The 26,242-nt window shown below is 35.0% G+C and overlaps 1 protein-coding gene across 1 annotated transcript; it reads left to right on the forward strand.

Moving 5' to 3' along the window:
* Nucleotides 1-2,688: 2,688 nt before the first annotated feature.
* Nucleotides 2,689-9,333, forward strand: LOC131930244 (32 kDa beta-galactoside-binding lectin-like). The gene is made up of 7 exons (XM_059286655.1): nucleotides 2,689-2,737; nucleotides 3,634-3,784; nucleotides 5,485-5,576; nucleotides 5,751-5,949; nucleotides 7,494-7,604; nucleotides 8,560-8,571; nucleotides 9,253-9,333. The coding sequence occupies exons 2-7, from the start codon at nucleotides 3,650-3,652 to the stop codon at nucleotides 9,331-9,333; spliced, it is 630 nt and encodes a 209-aa protein (XP_059142638.1). The 5' UTR covers nucleotides 2,689-2,737; nucleotides 3,634-3,649.
* The last annotated feature ends 16,909 nt before the right edge of the window (nucleotides 9,334-26,242 follow it).

Below are 26,242 nucleotides of genomic sequence, written 5' to 3' on the forward strand. Positions count from 1 at the left end.
TGACTTAAGTGTACCTGTGACTTGACCTATTGACTTAAGTGTACCTGTGACTTGACCTATTGACTTAAGTGTACCTGTGACTTGACCTATTGACTTTAAGTGTACCTGTGACTTGACCTTTTGACTTAAGTGTACCTGTGACTTGACCTATTGACTTAAGTGTACCTGTGACTTGACCTATTGACTTAAGTGTACCTGTGACTTGACCTATTGACTTAAGTGTACCTGTGACTTGACCTATTGACTTAAGTGTACCTGTGACTTGACCTTTTGACTTAAGTGTACCTGTGACTTGACCTTTTGACTTAAGTGTACCTGTGACTTGACCTATTGACTTAAGTGTACCTGTGACTTGACCTATTGACTTAAGTGTACCTGTGACTTGACCTATTGACTTAAGTGTACCTGTGACTTGACCTTTTGACTTAAGTGTACCTGTGACTTGACCTATTGACTTAAGTGTACCTGTGACTTGACCTATTGACTTAAGTGTACCTGTGACTTGACCTATTGACTTAAGTGTACCTGTGACTTGACCTATTGACTTAAGTGTACCTGTGACTTGACCTATTGACTTAAGTGTACCTGTGACTTGACCTATTGACTTAAGTGTACCTGTGACTTGACCTTTTGACTTAAATGTACCTGTGACTTGACCTATTGACTTAAATGTACATGTGACTTGACCTATTGACTTAAGTGTACCTGTGACTTGACCTATTGACTTAAGTGTACCTGTGACTTGACCTATTGACTTAAGTGTACCTGTGACTTGACCTATTGACTTAAGTGTACCTGTGACTTGACCTTTTGACTTAAGTGTACCTGTGACTTGACCTTTTGACTTAAGTGTACCTGTGACTTGACCTATTGACTTAAGTGTACCTGTGACTTGACCTATTGACTTAAGTGTACCTGTGACTTGACCTATTGACTTAAGTGTACCTGTGACTTGACCTATTGACTTAAGTGTACCTGTGACTTGACCTATTGACTTAAGTGTACCTGTGACTTGACCTATTGACTTAAGTGTACCTGTGACTTGACCTATTGACTTAAGTGTACCTGTGACTTGACCTATTGACTTAAGTGTACCTGTGACTTGACCTATTGACTTAAGTGTACCTGTGACTTGACCTATTGAATTAAGTGTACCTGTGACTTGACCTTTTGACTTAAGTGTACCTGTGACTTGACCTTTTGACTTAAGTGTACCTGTGACTTGACCTATTGACTTAAGTGTACCTGTGACTTGACCTTTTGACTTAAGTGTACCTGTGACTTGACCTTTTGACTTAAGTGTACCTGTGACTTGACCTATTGACTTAAGTGTACCTGTGACTTGACCTATTGACTTAAGTGTACCTGTGACTTGACCTATTGACTTAAGTGTACCTGTGACTTGACCTTTTGACTTAAATGTACCTGTGACTTGACCTATTTACTTAAGTGTACCTGTGACTTGACCTATTGACTTAAGTGTACCTGTGACTTGACCTTTTGACTTAAGTGTACCTGTGACTTGACCTATTGACTTAAGTGTACCTGTGACTTGACCTATTGACTTAAGTGTACCTGTGACTTGACCTTTTGACTTGAGTGTACCTGTGACTTGACCTATTGACTTAAGTGTACCTGTGACTTGACCTATTGACTTAAGTGTACCTGTGACTTGACCTATTGACTTAAGTGTACCTGTGACTTGACCTTTTGACTTAAGTGTACCTGTGACTTGACCTATTGACTTAAGTGTACCTGTGACTTGACCTTTTGACTTTAGTGTACCTGTGACTTGACCTATTGACTTAAGTGTACCTGTGACTTGACCTATTGACTTAAGTGTACCTGTGACTTGACCTTTTGACTTAAGTGTACCTGTGACTTGACCTATTGACTTAAGTGTACCTGTGACTTGACCTTTTGACTTTAGTGTACCTGTGACTTGACCTATTGACTTAAGTGTACCTGTGACTTGACCTATTGACTTAAGTGTACCTGTGACTTGACCTTTTGACTTTAGTGTACCTGTGACTTGACCTTTTGACTTAAGTGTACCTGTGACTTGACCTTTTGACTTTAGTGTACATGTGACTTGACCTATTGACTTAAGTGTACCTGTGACTTGACCTATTGACTTAAGTGTACCTGTGACTTGACCTATTGACTTAAGTGTACCTGTGACTTGACCTTTTGACTTAAGTTTACTTGTGACTTGACTTATTGACTTAAGTGTACCTGTGACTTGACCTATTGACTTAAGTGTACCTGTGACTTGACCTATTGACTTAAGTGTACCTGTGACTTGAACTTTTGACTTAAGTGTACCTATGACTTCACCTGTTGACTTAAGTGTACATGTGACTAGACCAGTTGACTAAAGTGAACATTACGCATCCAAAATACAATTGTTTCATAACATCTAATATATACAAGATTTCAACACTATAATTTAATAAGTGTGTACATAATTATCCACACTACATAGATATACGTACAGCTTCCACTATCCGCATATAATATTTGATTGCTGTGCTAAACCTAAAATAAGAAGATTGAATTCTACCTTACCACAATTGTATACGTGAAACTCAGCCTTTAACACCATTCTAATTAAAGTTTTAAAGACAACACCTTGGGATGACAGCGGTCACGTGATGTTATATCGCAAAATTGAACGTCAGCCATTTTTAACTCGAGATGTCAACACAGAGAGTAACTTCAAGCCGCGTTTAACAAGGTATGTGCAAGCAATGTGGCAGTGTTCTGGTTTTTTAAAGTACTGCCTCTATTAAAAGCGTGTTTTTATTCATCTACCCATTTCCTCTTGTAATAATCGTTCAAATAACAATGTCAATAGTAAGTAAGTATATCTAGTTTTTGCTTATAGTAGTAAACATTTTAAATTCTTTTTTACCTACCGATCCATTCAGAGGCGTAGCGATGGGGGTGGGGGGCGGACCGCACCGGGTGACACCATTTAGGGGGGTGACACCAAGGAAAAAAATAGCAAAATATATAGAGAAAAACTTGAGGTGGGGGTGCAAATTGAAAGCTTGAGGGGGGATGTGCAAATCAAAAGTTTGAGGGGGAGGGGGGGTGTGCAAATAAAAAAATTGAAAGTTTGTCCCAGGGAAGGGTTCCTACGCCTCTGGGGGTTGACACCATTAAGTGCCGCACCGGTTGACACCCGACCTCGCTACGCCACTGGATCCATTGGGTAGATAGAGTTCATATGTTTCTAACCCGGTTTCAAACTCGAGGCTTTCTACCGCTTGGCTACGTCTTCTCCTATTTAAGTATGTGCAGCATATACATACATACATAAATATATATATATATATATATATATATATATATATATATATATATATATATATATATATATATATATATATATATATATATATATATATATATATATATATATATATATATATATATATATATAATTTGCCATTACATATAAGCCTATACATCATAACTCGAGCCTTGTGGCTTGCAACAGAACTCTCTACCATTCGATCATGCCGCCCCTCATTTATATTATTAATATAATTATTACATGTCAAATAAACCACTAGTTCATATTCTAAAACTAAAAGTTCAACGACTAATATTTTAATTTAAAAACAGAGAGAACCCAGCCATTATGATGGAGCTGGTCATTGAAGTTCTGCTGGCAAATCTCGTACGTGTATTCTGTGTTGGAGCGACGTATTTCGAGACAAGGGACAACGTCACGTTTCAACAGAGGTCTAAGCCGGGTGTCATCGGAACACACAGAGTAAACTTTTTTTACTTTCTCGTATATATGAAGTAGATCTATAGAGAATGTCTTGTAATCGTGCAAGAAAGAAAAATCGAAATTTTTACAAATCTCAAAGTTTTACATCTCCCTGGGTCGGAAAAACATATTTTTGCAATCTTGTCCGTATGTCTGTGTGTGTGTGTGTGTGTGTGCGTGTGTGTGTGTCTGTGTCTGTGTGTCTGTAAACACGATAACTTGAGTACCGTTACAGCTAGGTTGATGAAATTTCATATATAAGTATTTTATCAAAATCATAGATCCGTATCAACTTTTGAGCGATTTCCGATAACCGGAAGTGGTACTTTTTCTACTTTGAATTTTTTAAAAGCCTAAAACCTAGTACTATTTCAGATAGATAAATGAAATGTCACATGTAAGTAAAAGATCTAATCCTCTACCTTCTATCAAATTGTGAGTATTTCCGTTGACCGGAAGTACTAATTTACGCTATTTCCGATTTCTCAAAAAACGCATGTAAATTTATAAAGTGCTATAATATTCCGCACTATTATGCATATTTTGTTTTGGCGTTCGCTTGGTGCGCAATTCTTTTTCCTATGAGATTCTATTCTATTTTTAAAAGTTTAAGTAATTAAAAATCATGTCTATATTCCGAGTTGCCATAGCACGTAGTGTTATATAAGAATATTCGAGAAAGTTTAGGGGAGATCACTCCCGGTTTAATGTAGTTATTTTCATAACGTTAATACAATGGATACCAGCTTGGTGGTTGTAAAACACAGACTTTTTTCATCATCAACGGGGCAGTGTGGTCGTTTGGTAGGCCGCACGGTATCTCGCCAGTGAGTGTCGGGTACAAATCCCGGACTCGAGTCCTTAGAAAGTCTATAGTAAAAGTAAAAAAGTTTCCCTTTCAAATCTGACGGTCTATGGGGCAAGTGAAGTAGAGTTCACTTGTTTCTCTGACCTCGGCATATAAAGAGATAGTGTCGTCAGCACTATGCCCAGCCGCCTTTACTTTCCTTAACATGAGTTAGGTACCCATCAGAGTTGGGTGGACTCTGAGACGGTCTACTGACTTGAACCCGGATTCGACCGCGAGACTTACGGAATAGCAGTCCAGCTCTCTCCCATTAGAAAGTCTTTATTACCACTCTAATCCAGGGTACGTTAGAGAAAATAAAGGCGGCTGGGCATAGTGCTGACCCCACTATCTCTTCATATGCCGCGGTCACAGAAACAGGTAAACTCTACTCCAATTGCCCAATAGATCGTCAGGTTTGAAAGGGAAACTTTTTATCTGACTCACATTGGCCATTGTTCAGCCTGCTGATCACACTACCCCTTCATAATATGCCAATGTCACAGAAACTGGTCAACTCTTCTTCACCTACCCAAGAACATCTCTAGTCGCTCGAGAGAAATTTCTAAAAGCTGTCATTTATTATGTCTGCCTGTCTAACCTAAATGTGCTTTTACACTTGAATATGCTTAAACACCTCCACGATCATGTGTGGGCATATATTGCATATTTTACTATTATAACAATTTATATAGATTACACACACAAATCTACACTATTTCCTTGCGAATAAATATAATTGCAAAAAAAATAAAAATTAAAAAAAAATAAAATAAATAATGATATAATAGTGTAATTTGTATAATGGTTGATGTTGTTATATGATAATAAAATATATTTGTTACTCACAAAGTACAAAATGCCGTATACCGGAGAAATACTTTATCCAATTCATAATGGCAAAGAAATCATCATTGAAGGAGCCGTTCCCATAAAAGCAACGAGGTAGTACAAGAATTTTGTTTTCTTTACCTATACAGAGTAGGCCTACAGAGAAGGTGTTTTAATGTGTCGACATCTATTTTGACAATGTTCTCAGTTTTCACCTCCATACTGTATTGTATACGGAGTTTTGATTTTAGTTTTGCCAAAAAAAAAACTGGATTTGTTATCGCCCAGGTTCGCGTTCGAGTTGTGCCCGTCACGTGATTGTATGTATGAGTCTGAACTCCACGTCAACGTCAGGTTCCAAACACATAACATCGTCATCAACAACAAGAGGTTCGGTGTCTGGGGCAGAGAATGCACGTCGATACTCAGACTCGTTCGTGGTAGAGATATGGTCATCAGGATCGTCATAGATCCCGACAAGTATGGGGTAAGGTCATTTGTCATCATCCCAAGTATGAGGTAAAGGTCAAGGTTATAAGATACCAAGTATGGGGTAAGGTCGTTGGTCATCACACCAAGTATGGGGTAAGGTCAATAGTCATCACACCAAGTATGGGGTAAGGTTAATGGTCATCACACCAAGTATGGGGTAAGGTCAATGGTCATCACACCAAGTATGGGGTAAGGTCAATGGTCATCACACCAAGTATGGGGTAAGGTCAATAGTCATCACACCAAGTATGGGGTAAGGTCAATGGTCATCACACCAAGTATGGGGTAAGGTCAATGGTCATCACACCAAGTATGGGGTAAGGTCAATAGTCATCACACCAAGTATGGGGTAAGGTCAATGGTCATCACACCAAGTATGGGGTAAGGTCAATGGTCATCACACCAAGTATGGGGTAAAGTCATTGGTCATCACACCAAGTATGGGGTAAGGTCAATGGTCATCACACCAAGTATGGGGTAAGTTTAATGGTCATCACACCAAGTATGGGGTAAAGTCATTGGTCATCACACCAAGTATGGGGTAAGGTCAATGGTCATCACACCAAGTATGGGGTAAGGTCATTGGTCATCACACCAAGTATGGGGTAAAGTCATTGGTCATCACACCAAGTATGGGGTAAGGTCAATGGTCATCACACCAAGTATGGGGTAAAGTCATTGGTCATCACACCAAGTATGGGGTAAGGTCAATGGTCATCACACCAAGTATGGGGTAAGTTTAATGGTCATCACACCAAGTATGGGGTAAAGTCATTGGTCATCACACCAAGTATGGGGTAAGGTCAATGGTCATCACACCAAGTATGGGGTAAGGTTAATGATCATCACACCAAGTATGGGGTAAGGTCAATGGTCATCACACCAAGTATGGGGTAAGGTCAATGGTCATCACACCAAGTATGGGGTAAAGTCATTGGTCATCACACCAAGTATGGGGTAAGGTCAATGGTCATCACACCAAGTATGGGGTAAAGTCATTGGTCATCACACCAAGTATGGGGTAAGGTCAATGGTCATCACACCAAGTATGGGGTAAGGTCAATGGTCATCACACCAAGTATGGGGTAAGGTCAATGGTCATCACACCAAGTATGGGGTAAGGTCAATGGTCATCACACCAAGTATGGGGTAAGGTCAATGGTCATCACACCAAATATGAGGCAAAAGAAATGTTTATCACTAGTATTTATGACTATAAACCATCCTGTAAAAGTAAGTGTATGTACGAAAACGTTCATCTGTAAGCGTGTAATAAAAGTTTTTGCGAAATATTTGGTGAATATGAACTTGTGTTGCCGAAATATTTTGCAAATATGAACTTGTGTTGCTGATATTATCATTCACAGCTCTTTTATCGCTTAAAAAAGATTACGTCAACAGTTTTAAGTATACGACTGACGAAAGTAATAACGGAAATGTGAATGGTATTAAAATGATTTCCTTACCACTATAATCAAAATAACATCCACATGTTTTTTTTTTCTTCAAGGTTTACCACATGTTTTTTTTTTCTTCAAGGTTTATTTCAACAAAACACTTTACGTTGCATACAAAGGAAAAACAAGGTTGGACAAATTAAAATACATTCGGGTATATCGCGACATCATAGTACACTGGATTTTGTATTCTGTGAGTGCTCTTGTGTTCTTTAATACGTGTACATGTATGTATGGATATTGCTAGGTAAAGATGCATTTGTAGGTGTAGGTGTAGGTGTAGGTGTAGGTGTAGGTGTAGGTGTAGGTGTAGGTGTAGGTGTAGGTGTAGGTGTAGGTGTAGGTGTAGGTGTAGGTGTAGGTGTAGGTGTAGGTGTAGGTGTAGGTGTAGGTGTAGGTGTAGGTGTAGGTGTAGGTGTAGGTGTAGGTGTAGGTGTAGGTGTAGGTGTAGGTGTAGGTGTAGGTGTAGGTGTAGGTGTAGGTGTAGGTGTAGGTGTAGGTGTAGGTGTAGGTGTAGGTGTAGGTGTAGGTGTAGGTGTAGGTTTAGGTTTAGGTTTAGGTTTAGGTTTAGGTTTAGGTTTTAGGTTTAGGTTTAGGTTTAGGTTTAGGTTTAGGTTTAGGTTTAGGTTTTAGGTTTAGGTTTAGGTTTAGGTTTAGGTTTAGGTTTAGGTTTAGGTTTAGGTTTAGGTTTAGGTTTAGGTTTAGGTTTAGGTTTAGGTTTAGGTTTAGGTTTGGGTTTAGGTTTAGGTTTTGGTTTAGGTTTAGGTTTAGGTTTAGGTTTAGGTTTAGGTTTAGGTTTAGGTTTAGGTTTAGATTTAGGTTTAGGTTTAGGTTTAGGTTTAGGTTTAGGTTTAGGTTTAGGTTTAGGTTTAGGTTTAGGTTTAGGTTTAGGTTTAGGTTTAGGTTTAGGTTTAGGTTTAGGTTTAGGTTTAGGTTTAGGTTTAGGTTTAGGTTTAGGTTTAGGTTTAGGTTTAGGTTTAGGTTTAGGTTTAGGTTTAGGTTTAGGTTTAGGTTTAGGTTTAGGTTTAGGTTTAAGTTTAGGTTTAAGTTTAAGTTTAAGTTTAGGTGCAGGTATAGATGAGCGCGGAAGAGTTATGTCAAAAAATATGCTACTTAATCAATAATAAAAACATTTTTTTTCCTTTCAGTTGCTAACACCAGTAAGTACATTAAAATGTAAATTTAGGTTAATATGGATATACGAGCCGACCCGCTGCGTATCATACGCCGCTATTTAGTTGTTTTTTTTTTCTACTTTTCGGTAATTTATAATTTGTGAATTCGACAGTACCAATGCTGCCATTGAAAATATTTGCTTAAAAACACTACCCCCTCCCCCCACGTGAAAGCAGCCTCCTCTTAGTTACCTCCTCTCAGTTTAAAATCGTTTCAAACTAAATTATCTGCCCCTAATAGCCGTCACCAAACCCGTCTCTTTGATTGTAAAATGTAAACAGAGTGAACACCGCTCACCAGATCATGTGGGGGTGGGGTGGGGGTGGTAGTGATAGTGATAGAGAGGAAGAGAGGGGACTGCAAAGGCGCGCTTGCAGCTTGTTTTCTAACTGATCCCAGAAGAGAATTATATATATAGATAGCTATAGTTAAATATTTATATGGTAAGTTAGTGCTACAGTTACTTTTATTTATATAGCTATACCATAGTAGTAATTGTCACGCTTATTGACATTGCACACTGAAGGCGGTGGTTGTGCTTATTCTTTAGAATGGCATGATTGCTTGCGATAGCTAAGTTTTAAAAGGTCTTGCTTACCTCATTTATAAACATTATACGCCATGTATAAACATTACCTTGTTATATTGTTTATGTACTGTTGTAGCCACAGATGATATCGTTTACTCGATCACATTGGCACAAGTTCATTTTCTACGCCGCCCCAGTACATTCAACTAAAAGGTAAAACCAATTCCTGTCACAGTACATTTATCCAGTAAAACCAATTCCTGTCACAGTACATTCAACCAAAAGGTAAAACCAATTCCTGTCACAGTACATTCAACCAAAAGGTAAAACCAATTCCGGTCACAGTACATTTATCCAGTAAAACCAATTCCGGTCACAGCTTTGAATTTCATTGCATAGGCATTTTTTTTCCATACAAATCATTGCGGTCAGAACAAGGATATATTTAGGCTTGCAATCATTTCGAGGGTGTGTTGGTTGAGTTTTACGTTGACTTGTTATTTTTTAGTTCTATTTTCACCGCTAGTAACATTGATTGTTAAGACTTAGACTTAAACTATGTCGATATTAACTATAGCAAGAAGAGATATATATATATATATATATATATATATATATATATATATATATATATATATATATATATATATATATATATATATATATATGGACTATATATATCGCTCTAGTAAGAGTTCAAATCCGGATTCAGATCAGTGGAGCATCCCTGAGCCCACCCAACTCTAATGGGTACCTAACTCACGTTAGGGAAACAAAGACGGCTAGGTATAGTGCTGACCACACTATCTCTTCATATGCCGAGATCAATGAATCAGATGAACTCTACTTAAACTACCCCGTGTTTTTTGGACACGGACAGAATTAAGAAGAAGATCTCGCCTCCCTAGAACTAGATTATTCAAACTTCACTTTTTATAAATGTTTACAACAAGGCTTCACACTTATGTTTTCCCTAACATTTATAACAGATGGTGGAATTAAAGTATCGTGTTTTAATGGTAAGAAATATGGCTACTCATTTTTTACCCATGGTGGATTGAGAACACGCCCGTGCATAAATTTTGAAAAAACAAAAAGGAGTTAGAACAGTCTGGTTCTGGGCAAGCGATATATGTATATCATAAACATACATAGTTGTAATAGACAGATAGACACATATGTATGACGGCTGATCGATTTGTGTATCACAGTTTTGCCTTTGAGTTTCGCTGTGGGGAGAACGAAACAGCTGTTGCTGTTATCTACGACATGGCTGCCCAGAGGCTGTGCCTTACCAAACGAACCGCAGCCAATGGCTGGAACGAATTATCAGCCATGTTGGGGGGCTTGAAGTTGATGAAAAACGTACCGTTCGAGTTGGAAGTGTTGTTAGGACCACCACTAACAGAGGTACGGAAAATCTATCTAAGTTTAAATTCAAGTATCGTGTCATTCTGATATAGTATTTTAAAATAACTAAAACATTCTTATATATATATATATATATATATATATATATATATATATATATATATATATATATATATATATATATGTATATATATATATAGGCCTATATATAATTATTTATAAGCCAAATTTACAATCACTGAGATACGTAAATCATTATAGTATATCGAGATTTGCACCAGTCAACAATATATATTGTTATAAACTCGTAGATTTATAATTCATTTTCCGATAAGTGAAAACTAAATAAATGTTTTTTTTTTTTCAGATAAGATTTAATAAATATATACTCTACACCTACCCCCGAACGTTGGATTGTTTTGATAATTTATTGCACTATGATGTGAATGTAACTTTAATGTATACATCATGAGAGATTAGTTTCAAGATGTGAATGTAGCTTAATGTATACGTTAAGAGAACTATAAGTTCCAAGATGTGAATGTAACTTTAATGTATACATCGTGAGAGATAAGTTTCAAGATGTGAATGTAGCTTAATGTATACGTTAAGAGAATTATAAGTTCCAAGATGTGATTGTAACTTTAATGTATACATCGTGAGAACGATTAGTTTCAAGATGTGAATGTAATTTTGTTGTGCAGGCCACCATCATAAAAACGATTTGTTTCAATAAACGTTCTAACTCATTACGAGATTGGACGAATTTAAATTTGAAGCTTAGAAGTTTGTTTTAATTTATTGATATTTTTTTACAGATCTCTGTATTTTCATATTATTTATATTCGTTCAAGTTCTATTTATTTCAATTAATTATTATTAAATGTGTAATCCTTTTATTGTTCCGATCATATAAAGATATAAAAGTATATACAACAAAGTTTAGTATATATACCCAGTGCCCTCCTCTGTACATATTACCATAGAAAATATTTCTGCCCTTTAAATCAAGACATATTTTTCTATTACTTTTCAATATTGAATGTCGTTCTTTGTGATCATTCTCACATAAGTTTTTTCCCCCATTGTTCATTTTAAAATTAACAAAAAAAACTTGAATAATTACTGACTTCAGTAATATATTTTCAAATCTCAGTATCAACACTGTTATTTTTTCTATCTGTTGATTATCAATGTATGAAACTTGTAATTTTCCTAACTTACTAGATAGATTTAATTATATTTTGTCTTTTGATGAATTTAATCCAATTAAAAATTTAAAAAAATTATTTTATGTTTATAGTTATATATTAATAGACATATTTCTTTCGTTCATATTATTCTTAATTTGGTAGCTAAGTTGTCATTTCAAACAAAACCTAGCTGTCTAATATAATGATGAATTAAATTGTAGATGTAATTTTTCCTAAAACAAAAGCAATAAGGATGTTATTTTCAAATAATACCTTTAAGTATATGCATGCGCTTTATTAAAGTAGCCTATCAAAAAGTAACATAAACATTTGCATAAACGTGCGCAGTGTTATAAAATCTGTGTTGAGTAGCCTACACGATATGGAAGTTTAGCGTCAAGCATAGGTTGAAACTTGGGAAAAAGGGAAATGTCTTTATTAAGATAATGATATTTTAGATTATTATAACCTGAATACATAATACGTTTTAAAGATATTTTTTATTTAGATGAAAATAACCTGAATACATTTTACCGTTTTAAAGATAATTTTTAAATTTTCATTTTAATACACTTTTAAATATGTATTAGATACTTTTATCATGTTATTATTTTCTGTATTAAAAATTAGCTGTAGAAACAAAAGTTGTATCAGTATCCAAATGAAGATCGCTGCATTTAACAAATGTTGAAACTACATCAGATCATCTTTTTCTTTTCGTACCTTAAAATCCAGCTGAAATTTAATTTCAAGATAAAAACATCGACTGAACTGTATAAGAAATTGTCTTTAATTTTTCTGGAAATAAATATTTGAACCAGGGGCGTGGCAATGTGTCTTCCCCAAGGGCGTGGCAATGTGTCTTACCCTTGGGCGTGGCAATGTGTCTTCCACAGGGCGTGGCAATGTGTCTTCCACAGGGGCGTGGCAATGTGTCTTCCCTAGGGGCGTGGCAATGCTTCTTCCCCATGGGCGTGGCAATGTGTCTTCCCCAGGGGCGTGGCAATGTGTCTTCCTGCCCCCTCGCACGCTCTCTACGCCTGTATAAGACCGTACACTTTCTGTTGATCTCAATAAAATTTAGCATCAGTTTTATATGGGAGAGTTTCATCTTATACAGAACAGTAGGAATGTATAAGATCCAACAATTTTATTGTACGAGGAAATAACCTTAAAGCAGTAAAAAAATCAATTTTTCATTACGCGAGACTAAAAAATCTCGTTAAATATTAAAGTCAAATTAAAAACAATATTTGATTTAATTTTCCTCTCGACAACAGTGTCAACTTTTTTCAGTGTTTTTTTTGTGTTCTAAAATGCTTGTCTACCCTTGTACATGCAATGAGTAATGTGTAAGTTGATTACAAGCGATTTTGTATTATAAGTTGATTAAATGTGATCAGTTATTTTTACCATGAGAAACGTGGTAAGTTATTTTTACCATGAGACACGTCATAAGTTATTTTTACCATGAGACACGTCATAAGTTATTTTTACCATGAGACACGTGATTATTATTATTTTCTGTTATTTTCTGACTTTTCTTGTCATCTTAAGATATTCATTCTCATGCAATGGAGTTTCCATCTACCAATCATCAATTGTTGCCGTTAATTATTTTAGTGTAGCGATATTTGATATTCGACACCATTTTAGTATTTACTAGAAGCTTTAGTATTATTGGATGTCGTGGACCGTATTAGACTTCCAGTACTTTCAATATTTAATGTTTTTATAACTAGATTACAATTTAAAGTAGCAAGTAATTAAATGTGTCAAGTATATAAGCTTTTAATAACACACTTGTCAACTTATTTTACTTGAAGCGAAAACAAATTAAATTGTCTTCTGTGTTCTACAAGCACACGTGAACTAGTCACTAGATTGTTGTAGCGTGTTATAACGTATAATACATTTTAAAGCTTTATAGTACTAATTACCTGATTGCTGTAGCGTGTAATGAGTTGGTATACATTTTAAAGCTATACAGTACCGCAGCGACAAACAAACAAATTAAAAAAGATTTTCCGGAACTTTTCGTTCATGAACACGTAAACATAAAAATTGCTGGAACCGCAGAGAAAGACGAGCAGGTCCAGGAACTGTATCGTCATACTTGCCATGTCCCCGTTACTCACCAACTGCTCGTTCAAGGCGCACACGACGACAAAATAAACCGTCTGGAAAAACGCAAATATCAAGGACACAGCCAGTAGAGTTCTTGTCGTGCGTGACGATAGTTTCTTGGAACCGGAACTCATCTGTTTCCGCTTCCGGTGTGTTAGTTTTATTTTTATCCCAATGAGCAGACAGCCAACGACGATGATAATGACAGGGAGGATTGACGTCATGTAGTTGACGACGTAGGAGTCGAAGATGAAGAGGATGTTGGTGTCGATGAAGTCGGAGATGAACCAGGTGCTGTACTGCTGTCGGCGGTCTAGGTAGACGAAGTAGTAGTCGAAGGACATCAGCGCGGATATAAAGACGACGTACGGGAACCAGAATAAATAAACGCCTATAGCAACAGCCCGAGCTCTTCTAGACGTTAGGAGTGTTTTAAACTTGAGCGGTATAAAAATAGCCAGCACGCGCTCGACTGTGATCACAACCGGTAAGTTTGTCGAGACAAACCCCGCCCATTGTATAAAAAACAGCATAAATCTGTCGATAATGAAACTAGAAAGAGTGATATTTTCCGGGTATTCCCAGCCGTAGTATGAAGGCCGTAGGTTTGAAGATCCGAAGAACGCTAGGAGAATTTTGATATAGATGGCTTTTGCTAAGTACGTCGAGTCCGCTAAAGCTAAAGCAAAGAGAAAAATGTTGGACGGTTTCCGGATCCCGCTCTTGAAAAGGATAAGAAAGCTTGCCGTATTGCCGAGCAAACCGACGACGGCAACGATGGGGTTGACGATGGAGGCCATGATCACCATCACTCGCAGGGTGTCGGACGCACCCCCGGGGCCCAGGGAGGGGTCGGGGTGGAGCGATACGTTGGTTGACGTCGTGTTGCTGGTGTAGTCTTTAGTAGAGCTTTCGGTCAAGGCTATGGTGACGTCATAGAGCACTAAACTGGTCATTGTTGATGGTTGAATTATTTACCTAGAGCCTCTATGGAGCAGTTGATAGAAGTAGTGGGTACATGTGTATGATCTTAGGTGATTAGGTAAGTATTGTATATATATATATATATATATATATATATATATATATATATATATATATATATATATATATATATATAGGCTATAGAGGCTAAATATAACTAGATTTATCTTCTGTTGTGTTTATGCAAACAACTTTAAGTACAAAACTGTAATTGAAAATAACAAGTAATTTAATGTGTCAAGTATATTACCTGATAACAGCACACTCGTCAAGTTATTTTAGTTTTAGCTAAGCCCATATACATATAGATTTGTATATATATATATATAGATATATATAGATATATATATATATATATATATATATATATATATATATATATATATATATATATATATATATATATATATATATATATACAGAAAGACGGAAAAACAGAAAGGGTGAAAAAAAAATTACTAATTGTTCAATAGTACTTTAAGATCTCAAAACCCAAGTCCTTTCTCTCAACAAAAGACCGTTATCTCGATTACCAAGTTCATATTTATTAAACTCACGTTTTCTGTTAAATGGACAAGTTTTCACTTAGCTTGATTTCCTATGGCTTTCAGCGGACCCATTCATAGTTCTAACTTTACTGTTTCACAACAGAGCACTGTTCATTTTTAAAAATATTAAATATATCGCTGCAGAATGACTACAACTATTAAATTAACAAATATAAACTATATAACTGTAAATGTCAAGTAATAAAATAAATTTGAAAAAAATTTCCCTTTGAGCGTACAGTCGGTATGTGTTATTCTACTCAAGGCTATACCAAGATAAAAACGTCTTAACTTTAATTGTTTCTAATTATCTTGAACCACTTTATTCAATTAGTTTATTCAACCTTGTGATGGGGTTAAATGATATCGCACACAGCATTGAGTTATTGACTTAGTGGAGCGAAACGGAAATCTTTTACCAGGGGAGGTAAACCGTGAACTTAGTGACGCAATTTGCTTTCTAGAGTTATGGTTCCTGAAAATCTATTTTAAAGCACTTAATTCTAAAGCGTTTCAAACAGTTTAATTCTTACGTGTGAGTGTCACCTATTACGTACATAGTTAAAGAAAAGTATAATTTAGTTTTTTAAATTAACGCTAATTAAATTTAAAGTGTTTCAACGAAAAAAAAGATTATTTTCAGCCACTGATTAGTCAGACTGTTTAAGTAGAAAATTACAAATTGATTAGATCATAAATTCTTTAAGAAAAGTTACACTAAGCTTCCGATGAGATTTGTACAAAATGTAAACTAGTGAACATAAGAAGAATATAAGCAGTTGTTGGTTTTGCTTGTTCTACATTTGGAGAATCTACAAACACAAAATTAACTGTTGTCTGATACAATTCCAGCTACGTATGGAAGGTTTAGAGCAAAAACCATAGTCTAATCAATTTTTAGTTAGATATATCTTGGGTTAGAATAAAACTTAACCGTAGTCTCATCAAGTTTTAGCTACTTATACTTTACTTATAGCGAGTATAGAACAAACTTAACCGTAGTCTTATAAATGTATAGCTACAAATGGAAGTTAAAGAAAAAACATTAAACTCAATCTAATAATTTCTTTCTTTCAAATACGGAAGGTATTCAACAAGATTTTAGTATTATTCTCATGAATATTTCGCCATTTATAAATTGTGCAGAACAAAACTTACTGTCAATCTAATAAATTTCTAACTACAATTTATTTGATAGTATTACTGCAAGATTTGATTCCATCATAAATGTAGCTATATGAAGTTTCAGACTTACAGATAATGTGTCTTTTAATAGGCCAAATAGTTGAAGAACCATGTGTTGAATAAATCTTAAGAGTTTAGATGGGTAAAAATTAAATGTATTGATTTTTTAAATCTAACGCTACGTCATGTTGTTAGAGGTGAGCTGTAATTACCGGAGAGTTAATTATATTAATTAAAAGGGTGGAGCTTATCATAAAGTTAAGCCACTGATTATTATAATGTAGCAGAATGTGGTTTAAATAACGCGCCTGTGGCACTAACCACATGTGGTAAAAACGTATCGATGCTGTAGGCCTAATAACAATAGTTGTAACAATTCTGCTTACAGGAAATAATAAAGTTAAAACTAATTTGATCATTTTTAGTTAAACAACAAATAGGGGCGTGGTGAAAAAATCAGCAGCAAAAATATAATATGCCTATGCCATACATTGAAAAAAAATTAGCATTAAAGATTTTTAAATACCAGTCAACTATATTGAAGTTAAAAGTACTCTAATCAAGAGCTAATTAAAACTGGCAGTAAATAAGTCTTGGATCATAGAATGCCATACGAGCAATATAATTATGACTATTGCGATGTATTAATTATTTTAATAAAGGCAATTAAGAAAATATAGTTAAATGTTTTTTTTTTCGTTATACCTGTAATTGAATCTTTTAAAATTAATTGTACCAGGAGAAAAAATAGTGAAATAGTTTTAAGATGAGCTTGCCAATTCTTGAACCCAATGGGAATATTTTTGCTGGTCGATTTTTGTACCCAATGTGAATATTTTTTGTAAAAAAACTGCTTTGCATTTTTTGCCTTGTATAAACAAACTTCATAAGTGTGATAAATAAAAACGTGAAATTTTAAGGTGTGCTAAATACTTTATAAAAACAAAAATAAAATCATCTTGTGATTTGATAAAATACAATTGACGTCAGTCATTACTTCGACAGTATGCAATAAAAAAAAAATTCATAAAAAACGTTTTAATAACAAGCTTTTATGTAATAATGCACTAAAAAGTAGAAAATAAAATATAGACTTCTATATAAATAACTATAAAGAAAAGCGTGGGTCACTTTAGTATCTATTTGATACCTTTACTAATGTTAAGGAAGATACCCACGCTTTTCTTTCTAGTTATTTATATAGTAGTCTATAATTTATTTTCTACTTTTTAGTGCATTATTACATAAAAGCTTGTTATTAAAACGTTTTTTATGAATTTTTTTTCAGTACTTTACATGTTTTATTTGCAATAGAGTTACATGACTAAAAACCATTGCGCGCCTAGTGAACGTGATGGGCAGCCATTGAACGTGATGACGCTGCTATGGAACGTGATGACGCGTGTGGTGTGATTGGATAGACTTGCCTACTAATTCGGTCCAAATTTTAAATAAATTATAAAAAATTAATTAGGCATCCAATTAAGTCAAATTTAGTTTCAGATTGCATTGTCTTCATGTCTTGACTCACGTGCCAACTGTGAATCGTGTCGGTCAAGTAGAACTGTCCAAATTTTCACTCCTGCGTTTCGGTCTAGACAGACTGACGACAGAGGAAGTGAGTTAAATAAAAGCTTGTAAAAACAATTCACTAGATTTTCTTTTAATGCTAAGATAAAAATAAGATACTATTCATTTGACAATTTTCTATATTTAATATACAATTTTTCAATGAAACAATTACAGCCTTAGAATTTTTTGTTCTTTTTCTTTAATGGTCTTGAAAAATCTATGCAACCATACTAAATTTTTAAAGAAATCTTTAACAAAATATGGCAAGCGATAAAATTAAAGTTACATTAAAAAAAATTAAAGCTGTTTGGGAACCATCTATTACACTCATTTCATATTTGTATCAATTCAAATATTTAAAAAAAAATTCCCTCAACCTGTCCTTGATATCAACTGCAATGGCCAGGGAGAGTAAAACAATGAAAGTCAGAACAATTGTTTTCCATGATAAAAATACACCAAAGTGATTTTTGGTGTATGGCGAAGTAGGCCTATTGCATTTATATTAAATAATATAACATCACTTATAACCCTTTCACCCTTACTCTACTAATCCAAATTAAAGATAAAAGTGTTTGCTAAATTACTATTAAATTACTAGAATTAGTATTTATATGTTTAACAATTTCTAGCCTTAATAAAACCGTGATTTTGTACTTATTCACAAATATTCAATTTTGGTTGGAAAAAAATATGCTTTCGGGTAACAAAAATTTGGAACCATTTGGAACCAGCTTTTCATGGCTATTGTGATGTTGGACGTGATGTTTTCCAACACTTTTAAGTATTTCCTGTCAACATGTTATGTGCCAAATGGCCCATTGACTCCGGTTTCAGCCTGGTTTTCTTTCTTGATTTGCTTCCATAGCCTTTGTCTACACAAGAATAAACTACAAAGCAGCAGTTGTTTGATTTTGGAGTTGCCCCACCTAGTGGTTTGTATTGTGCCTCATCTGCCCAAAGGTCCGAACTCGGTACGCTGGGAATTAGCAGCTATGAGCTTCCCTGTACCATAGCTTGATTCAATAGTTTGATCAATTAGATTGGTTAATTGGTTTGGATTATGATATTATTATTGATAGTGTGGATGTATGTTATTAATGTCAACATACAAAGAAAGTACATATACACGTGTGAACACATAATAAAACTGATTTTAATGTTGGCATAAATTACTTATGTTCATTAAATGTGTTTAATATTAATCAAGATTTGAAATCTGTCGTAATAGAAAATATTTTTTATTACTGTTTTTATTTACGTGTCTCCCACGCCGTCTACTTTTTGTTCAAGATAAAATTCAACTTTCCGAAACCGTTGCAAAATTTGGTAATAACGTCACATTCAAGCATTTCCGGTGAGAGGGGGAGGGTGCAGTCAGTAGCGTAGCGAGGGGTGGGGGGCGGGCGGGGGGACATATGTCCCCGGGCGCCGACCTTAAGGGGCGCCAAAATGGCTTGGAAAAATAAATTGAAAGGTTGAGGGGGTGGAAATCGAAAGTTTGAGGGGGGGGGGTGCAAATTGAAATTGTCTTCGGGCTCCGAGAAGGGTCGCTACGCCTCTGGGTGCAGTGCCACGTCCACCACCCCAGCCCCTACGAAATAGAAAATAATAAAAATAAATATATACTTAAAACAATTTCCGACCCTCGGAAGTTTCAAATCCGAACCAGGAGAAAAAGGTTCAAAATAACCATGGTAGACAGGGCGAACAGAACAATACCTAGGGCTAAGTTCCGTATGGCGGCGTCTACTCAAGCCTGACCACAGCCCAATGGCTTCATCTAGGTGGCTCGCCAATGGCTTCATCAAGGTGGCTCGCCAATGGCTTCATCTAGGTGGCTCGCCAATGGCTTCATCTAGGTGGCTCGACAATGGCTTCATCTAGGTGGCTCGCCAATGGCTTCATCTAGGTGGCTCGCCAATGCCTTTATCTAGGTGGCTCGCCAATGGCTTCATCTAGGTGGCTCGCCAATGCCTTTATCTAGGTGGCTCGCCAATGCCTTCATCTAGGTGGCTCGCCAATGACTTCATCTAGGTGGCTCGCCAATGGCTTCATCTAGGTGGCTCGCCAATGACTTCATCTAGGTGGCTCGCCAATGGCTTCATCTAGGTGGCTCGCCAATGACTTCATCTAGGTGGCTCGCCAATGCCTTTATCTAGGTGGCTCGCCAATGGCTTCATCTAGGTGGCTCGCCAATGCCTTTATCTAGGTGGCTCGCCAATGCCTTCATCTAGGTGGCTCGCCAATGACTTCATCTAGGTGGCTCGCCAATGCCTTCATCTAGGTGGCTCGCCAATGGCTTCATCTAGGTGGCTCGCCAATGCCTTTATCTAGGTGGCTCGCCAATGGCTTCATCCAGGTGGCTCGCCAATGCCTTCATCTAGGTAGCTCGCCTGTACACACGCGGCTATTGAAACTCAACTAGGAACACTTGCTCCTTATACAAAAGCTTACACATACAAATGTAAACAAAACACTACGCAAAAGAATTTGCATTTCCTTTTATTCTTTGTTACATCACAAATAAAAGAAAATGGAAACAAACAAAAAACATAAACATTTTCTCAAATCTAATTTGTGTTTCTTTACTTTCTTCACAGACTTTTTTCGCATAGTTAATTTTTGAGAATTATTTCCTTAAAAATGTTCCATATTGATGTATTGTTTATATAAGTCTTATGTGATTTGTGGCACTACAGAATAACAGCACTCTACACAAAATAGATCACGGGGGTCGCGAGGGCCTCTCTGTGGGGTCGGCAACTGGTATGCAAAACCTTAGTAATGAGAAGTAAAACATAAATATTTAGAAGAATATCTGATATTCGGCTTTACTAACATCACTGGAAATGGAATAGGGAAGAGGCCATGCGTGCTGTACAAAGTTGTTCTCAGTCACGAGTTTATGAAATCTCCAAAACTTAACCGTCATTTGAGACGAGTCATTCGCAACACACCAAAAAAGATATGGAGGTCTTTCGTCGGCATGAAGCTAGTTGCAAACGTCAGAGATTTGATAGAACAGGAAGTTTTCACCAAGGAAACACAGCATTAGTGCAAGCGTCATATGAAGTCGTGATAGAAAATGCCAAGCAAAAAAAAAAAACACAATAGAAGAAAATCTCATTGAACGCTGCATGTTGAAGATGGTGAAGTTAATTCTTAGGGATTCCAGTGCAGTAAAGATGCAACAAATATCTCTGCCTAATAATACTATTCAGCGGCTTATAGCAGACATGTCCGTAGATTTTAAATAAAAATGTTTTAATGAACTCAAGCTTTCACCATTGTTTGCTTTTCAAGTTGATAAATCAACAGACGTGAGTTCGTATTCGCTGTTGCTAGACATATATTCATTCATATGTTAGCAAAGAAGAGTTGCTATTTTGTGAAGATAGCATGGAGAAAATAAATACGTTTTATGAAACTGGATGATTAAAACGGCTGTGGGGGTTTGTACGTATGGTGTGCCATCTATGTTTAGGTCAAAATCGGGTTTTCAGAAAACAGAAAAAGTCATAAATTATATTAAATCTGGAGCCTTCAAAGAACTGAGCAAAGACATTAATAAAGATCACGATGTTCTGCTTTTCTACACTACAGTACGCTGGCTGTCAAACGAAATGTTGTGAATCGTGTTTTTGAATTGAAATCTGAAATCAAACTGTTCTTGGAAGTGCAAACTAATCAAGACCTTTTGGTATACTTAAAACGACATGAGTAGTTGGAGAGCATATCATACCTTGCAGATATATTCGAACATCAACATAAGCTTAGACTGAAGCTTCAGGAAAAATGAAAGAGTATTGTCACTTTCCATGATAATCTCGGGGCATTTTTATCAAAGCTGCAAAATTGGCGAAGAAAATAAATCTAGGAAATATTGTAAATTTGAGAAACTCTGCAGTGTGGTAGATGAATCTGATTGTGAAATAGTTAAATTTTTGAAAAAAGCGATTTCAGGGCATCTTGAATCTCTTGCCGAGATTTTTGCTATTTCCCTGAGCTGAAAAAAGAAGAATCTGCATTGAGACATTACCCATTCTCTGCTTCCTTTGATGTTGCCAGCGTTCCCGATGAATTACAAGATGAATTCTTTGATTTGCAGAATGATTTCGCGTAAGATGAAAAACTGCACACACAAATTTGGTGTAGTATTCACCACTCATACCAAAACGTAATATTGATTGACTTTTCGAGAATTTATTTCTACACTATTCTCCAATTAAAAACAAAAATAAGAAATAAATTGAATGTTGATGATGACATAGGTTGGCGTTAACAAAAACTTAACCGCGAATGTTTAGTAAATAGCATGCAAGTTTACTCATGGTTTAAAGAGATATCAAGGGTAGTTCATATTGAAAGTCTACTTGAAAATCTTATTTTAGTGTTTGTTAAGTTAATTTCTATACTAATTTCGGCTTTTTAACTCTATGGGGGTTGCGGGTCACTTACTTTTTATACAAGGGGGTCGCCACACGAAAAAGTTTTGAAACCACTGAAATAGATGAACTAAGTGTGGACCCATGCAGCCCCTGGGTGTAGAGAATGAAACTTTCCTATTTATGACATTGATGAACGCCCCCAGCGACGGCTTGCTACGTTATGTCTGTGCTTAAGATTATTTCGATGGCATTGGATTGTCCGAAGTGTTAAGTAAAACATACACATAGTAAAGTGTTAAGTAAAACACACACACAGTAAAGTGTTAAGTAAAACATACACATAGTAAAGTGTTAAGTAAAACATACACACAGTAAAGTGTTAAGTAAAACATACACATAGTAAAGTGTTAAGTAAAACATACACACAGTAAAGTGTTAAGTAAAGCATACACACAGTAAAGTGTTAAGTAAAGCATACACACAGTAAAGTGTTAAGTAAAGCATACACACAGTAAAGTGTTAAGTAAAACATACACACAGTAAAGTGTTAAGTAAAGCATACACACAGTAAAGTGTTAAGTAAAACATACACATAGTAAAGTGTTAAGTAAAACATACACACAGTAAAGTGTTAAGTAAAACATACACATAGTAAAGTGTTAAGTAAAACATACACACAGTAAAGTGTTAAGTAAAGCATACACACAGTAAAGTGTTAAGTAAAGCATACACACAGTAAAGTGTTAAGTAAAACATACACATAGTAAAGTGTTAAGTAAAACATACACACAGTAAAGTGTTAAGTAAAACATACACACAGTAAAGTGTTAAGTAAAACATACACATAGTAAAGTGTTAAGTAAAACATACACACAGTAAAGTGTTAAGTAAAGCATACACACAGTAAAGTGTTAAGTAAAGCATACACACAGTAAAGTGTTAAGTAAAGCATACACACAGTAAAGTGTTAAGTAAAACATACACACAGTAAAGTGTTAAGTAAAGCATACACATAGTAAAGTGTTAAGTAAAACATACACACAGTAAAGTGTTAAGTAAAACATACACATAGTAAAATGTTAAGTAAAACATACACACAGTAAAGTGTTAAGTAAAGCATACACACAGTAAAGTGTTAAGTAAAGCATACACACAGTAAAGTGTTAAGTAAAGCATACACACAGTAAAGTGTTAAGTAAAACATACACACAGTAAAGTGTTAAGTAAAGCATACACACAGTAAAGTGTTAAGTAAAACATACACATAGTAAAGTGTTAAGTAAAACATACACACAGTAAAGTGTTAAGTAAAACATACACATAGTAAAGTGTTAAGTAAAACATACACACAGTAAAGTGTTAAGTAAAGCATACACACAGTAAAGTGTTAAGTAAAGCATACACACAGTAAAGTGTTAAGTAAAACATACACATAGTAAAGTGTTAAGTAAAACATACACACAGTAAAGTGTTAAGTAAAACATACACACAGTAAAGTGTTAAGTAAAACATACACATAGTAAAGTGTTAAGTAAAACATACACACAGTAAAGTGTTAAGTAAAGCATACACACAGTAAAGTGTTAAGTAAAGCATACACACAGTAAAGTGTTAAGTAAAGCATACACACAGTAAAGTGTTAAGTAAAACATACACACAGTAAAGTGTTAAGTAAAGCATACACATAGTAAAGTGTTAAGTAAAACATACACACAGTAAAGTGTTAAGTAAAACATACACATAGTAAAGTGTTAAGTAAAACATACACACAGTAAAGTGTTAAGTAAAGCATACACACAGTAAAGTGTTAAGTAAAGCATACACACAGTAAAGTGTTAAGTAAAACATACACATAGTAAAGTGTTAAGTAAAACATACACACAGTAAAGTGTTAAGTAAAACATACACATAGTAAAGTGTTAAGTAAAACATACACACAGTAAAGTGTTAAGTAAAGCATACACACAGTAAAGTGTTAAGTAAAGCATACACACAGTAAAGTGTTAAGTAAAGCATACACACAGTAAAGTGTTAAGTAAAACATACACATAGTAAAGTGTTAAGTAAAGCATACACACAGTAAAGTGTTAAGTAAAACATACACACAGTAAAGTGTTAAGTAAAACATACACACAGTAAAGTGTTAAGTAAAACATACACACTAAAGTGTTAAGTAAAGCATACACACAGTAAAGTGTTAAGTAAAACATACACATAGTAAAGTGTTAAGTAAAACATACACACAGTAAAGTGTTAAGTAAAGCATACACACAGTAAAGTGTTAAGTAAAGCATACACATAGTAAAGTGTTAAGTAAAACATACACACAGTAAAGTGTTAAGTAAAACATACACATAGTAAAGTGTTAAGTAAAACATACACACAGTAAAGTGTTAAGTAAAACATACACATAGTAAAGTGTTAAGTAAAACATACACACAGTAAAGTGTTAAGTAAAGCATACACACAGTAAAGTGTTAAGTAAAGCATACACACAGTAAAGTGTTAAGTAAAGCATACACACAGTAAAGTGTTAAGTAAAACATACACACAGTAAAGTGTTAAGTAAAGCATACACACAGTAAAGTGTTAAGTAAAACATACACATAGTAAAGTGTTAAGTAAAACATACACACAGTAAAGTGTTAAGTAAAACATACACATAGTAAAGTGTTAAGTAAAACATACACACAGTAAAGTGTTAAGTAAAACATACACACAGTAAAGTGTTAAGTAAAGCATACACACAGTAAAGTGTTAAGTAAAACATACACATAGTAAAGTGTTAAGTAAAACATACACACAGTAAAGTGTTAAGTAAAACATACACACAGTAAAGTGTTAAGTAAAACATACACATAGTAAAGTGTTAAGTAAAACATACACACAGTAAAGTGTTAAGTAAAGCATACACACAGTAAAGTGTTAAGTAAAGCATACACACAGTAAAGTGTTAAGTAAAGCATACACACAGTAAAGTGTTAAGTAAAACATACACACAGTAAAGTGTTAAGTAAAGCATACACATAGTAAAGTGTTAAGTAAAACATACACACAGTAAAGTGTTAAGTAAAACATACACATAGTAAAGTGTTAAGTAAAACATACACACAGTAAAGTGTTAAGTAAAGCATACACACAGTAAAGTGTTAAGTAAAGCATACACACAGTAAAGTGTTAAGTAAAGCATACACACAGTAAAGTGTTAAGTAAAACATACACACAGTAAAGTGTTAAGTAAAGCATACACACAGTAAAGTGTTAAGTAAAACATACACATAGTAAAGTGTTAAGTAAAACATACACACAGTAAAGTGTTAAGTAAAACATACACATAGTAAAGTGTTAAGTAAAACATACACACAGTAAAGTGTTAAGTAAAGCATACACACAGTAAAGTGTTAAGTAAAGCATACACACAGTAAAGTGTTAAGTAAAACATACACATAGTAAAGTGTTAAGTAAAACATACACACAGTAAAGTGTTAAGTAAAACATACACACAGTAAAGTGTTAAGTAAAACATACACATAGTAAAGTGTTAAGTAAAACATACACACAGTAAAGTGTTAAGTAAAGCATACACACAGTAAAGTGTTAAGTAAAGCATACACACAGTAAAGTGTTAAGTAAAGCATACACACAGTAAAGTGTTAAGTAAAACATACACACAGTAAAGTGTTAAGTAAAGCATACACATAGTAAAGTGTTAAGTAAAACATACACACAGTAAAGTGTTAAGTAAAACATACACA

This window comes from Physella acuta, unplaced genomic scaffold (genome assembly GCF_028476545.2).
Source record: "Physella acuta isolate Inbredline_101_S28 unplaced genomic scaffold, ASM2847654v3 ptg001744l, whole genome shotgun sequence".
NCBI classification, from domain to species: domain Eukaryota; kingdom Metazoa; phylum Mollusca; class Gastropoda; family Physidae; genus Physella; species Physella acuta.

Excerpts from the sequence above, each read along its gene's own strand:
- LOC131930244 (XM_059286655.1), top strand. The coding sequence starts at position 3,650 with ATGATGGAGCTGGTCATTGAAGTTCTGCTGGCAAATCTCGTACGTGTA. Across the intron at positions 5,577-5,750 it reads GTTCCCATAAAAGCAACGAG|GTTCGCGTTCGAGTTGTGCC; the intron begins GTAGTACAAGAA and ends GTTATCGCCCAG. Across the intron at positions 5,950-7,493 it reads TAGATCCCGACAAGTATGGG|GTTTATTTCAACAAAACACT; the intron begins GTAAGGTCATTT and ends TTTTTCTTCAAG.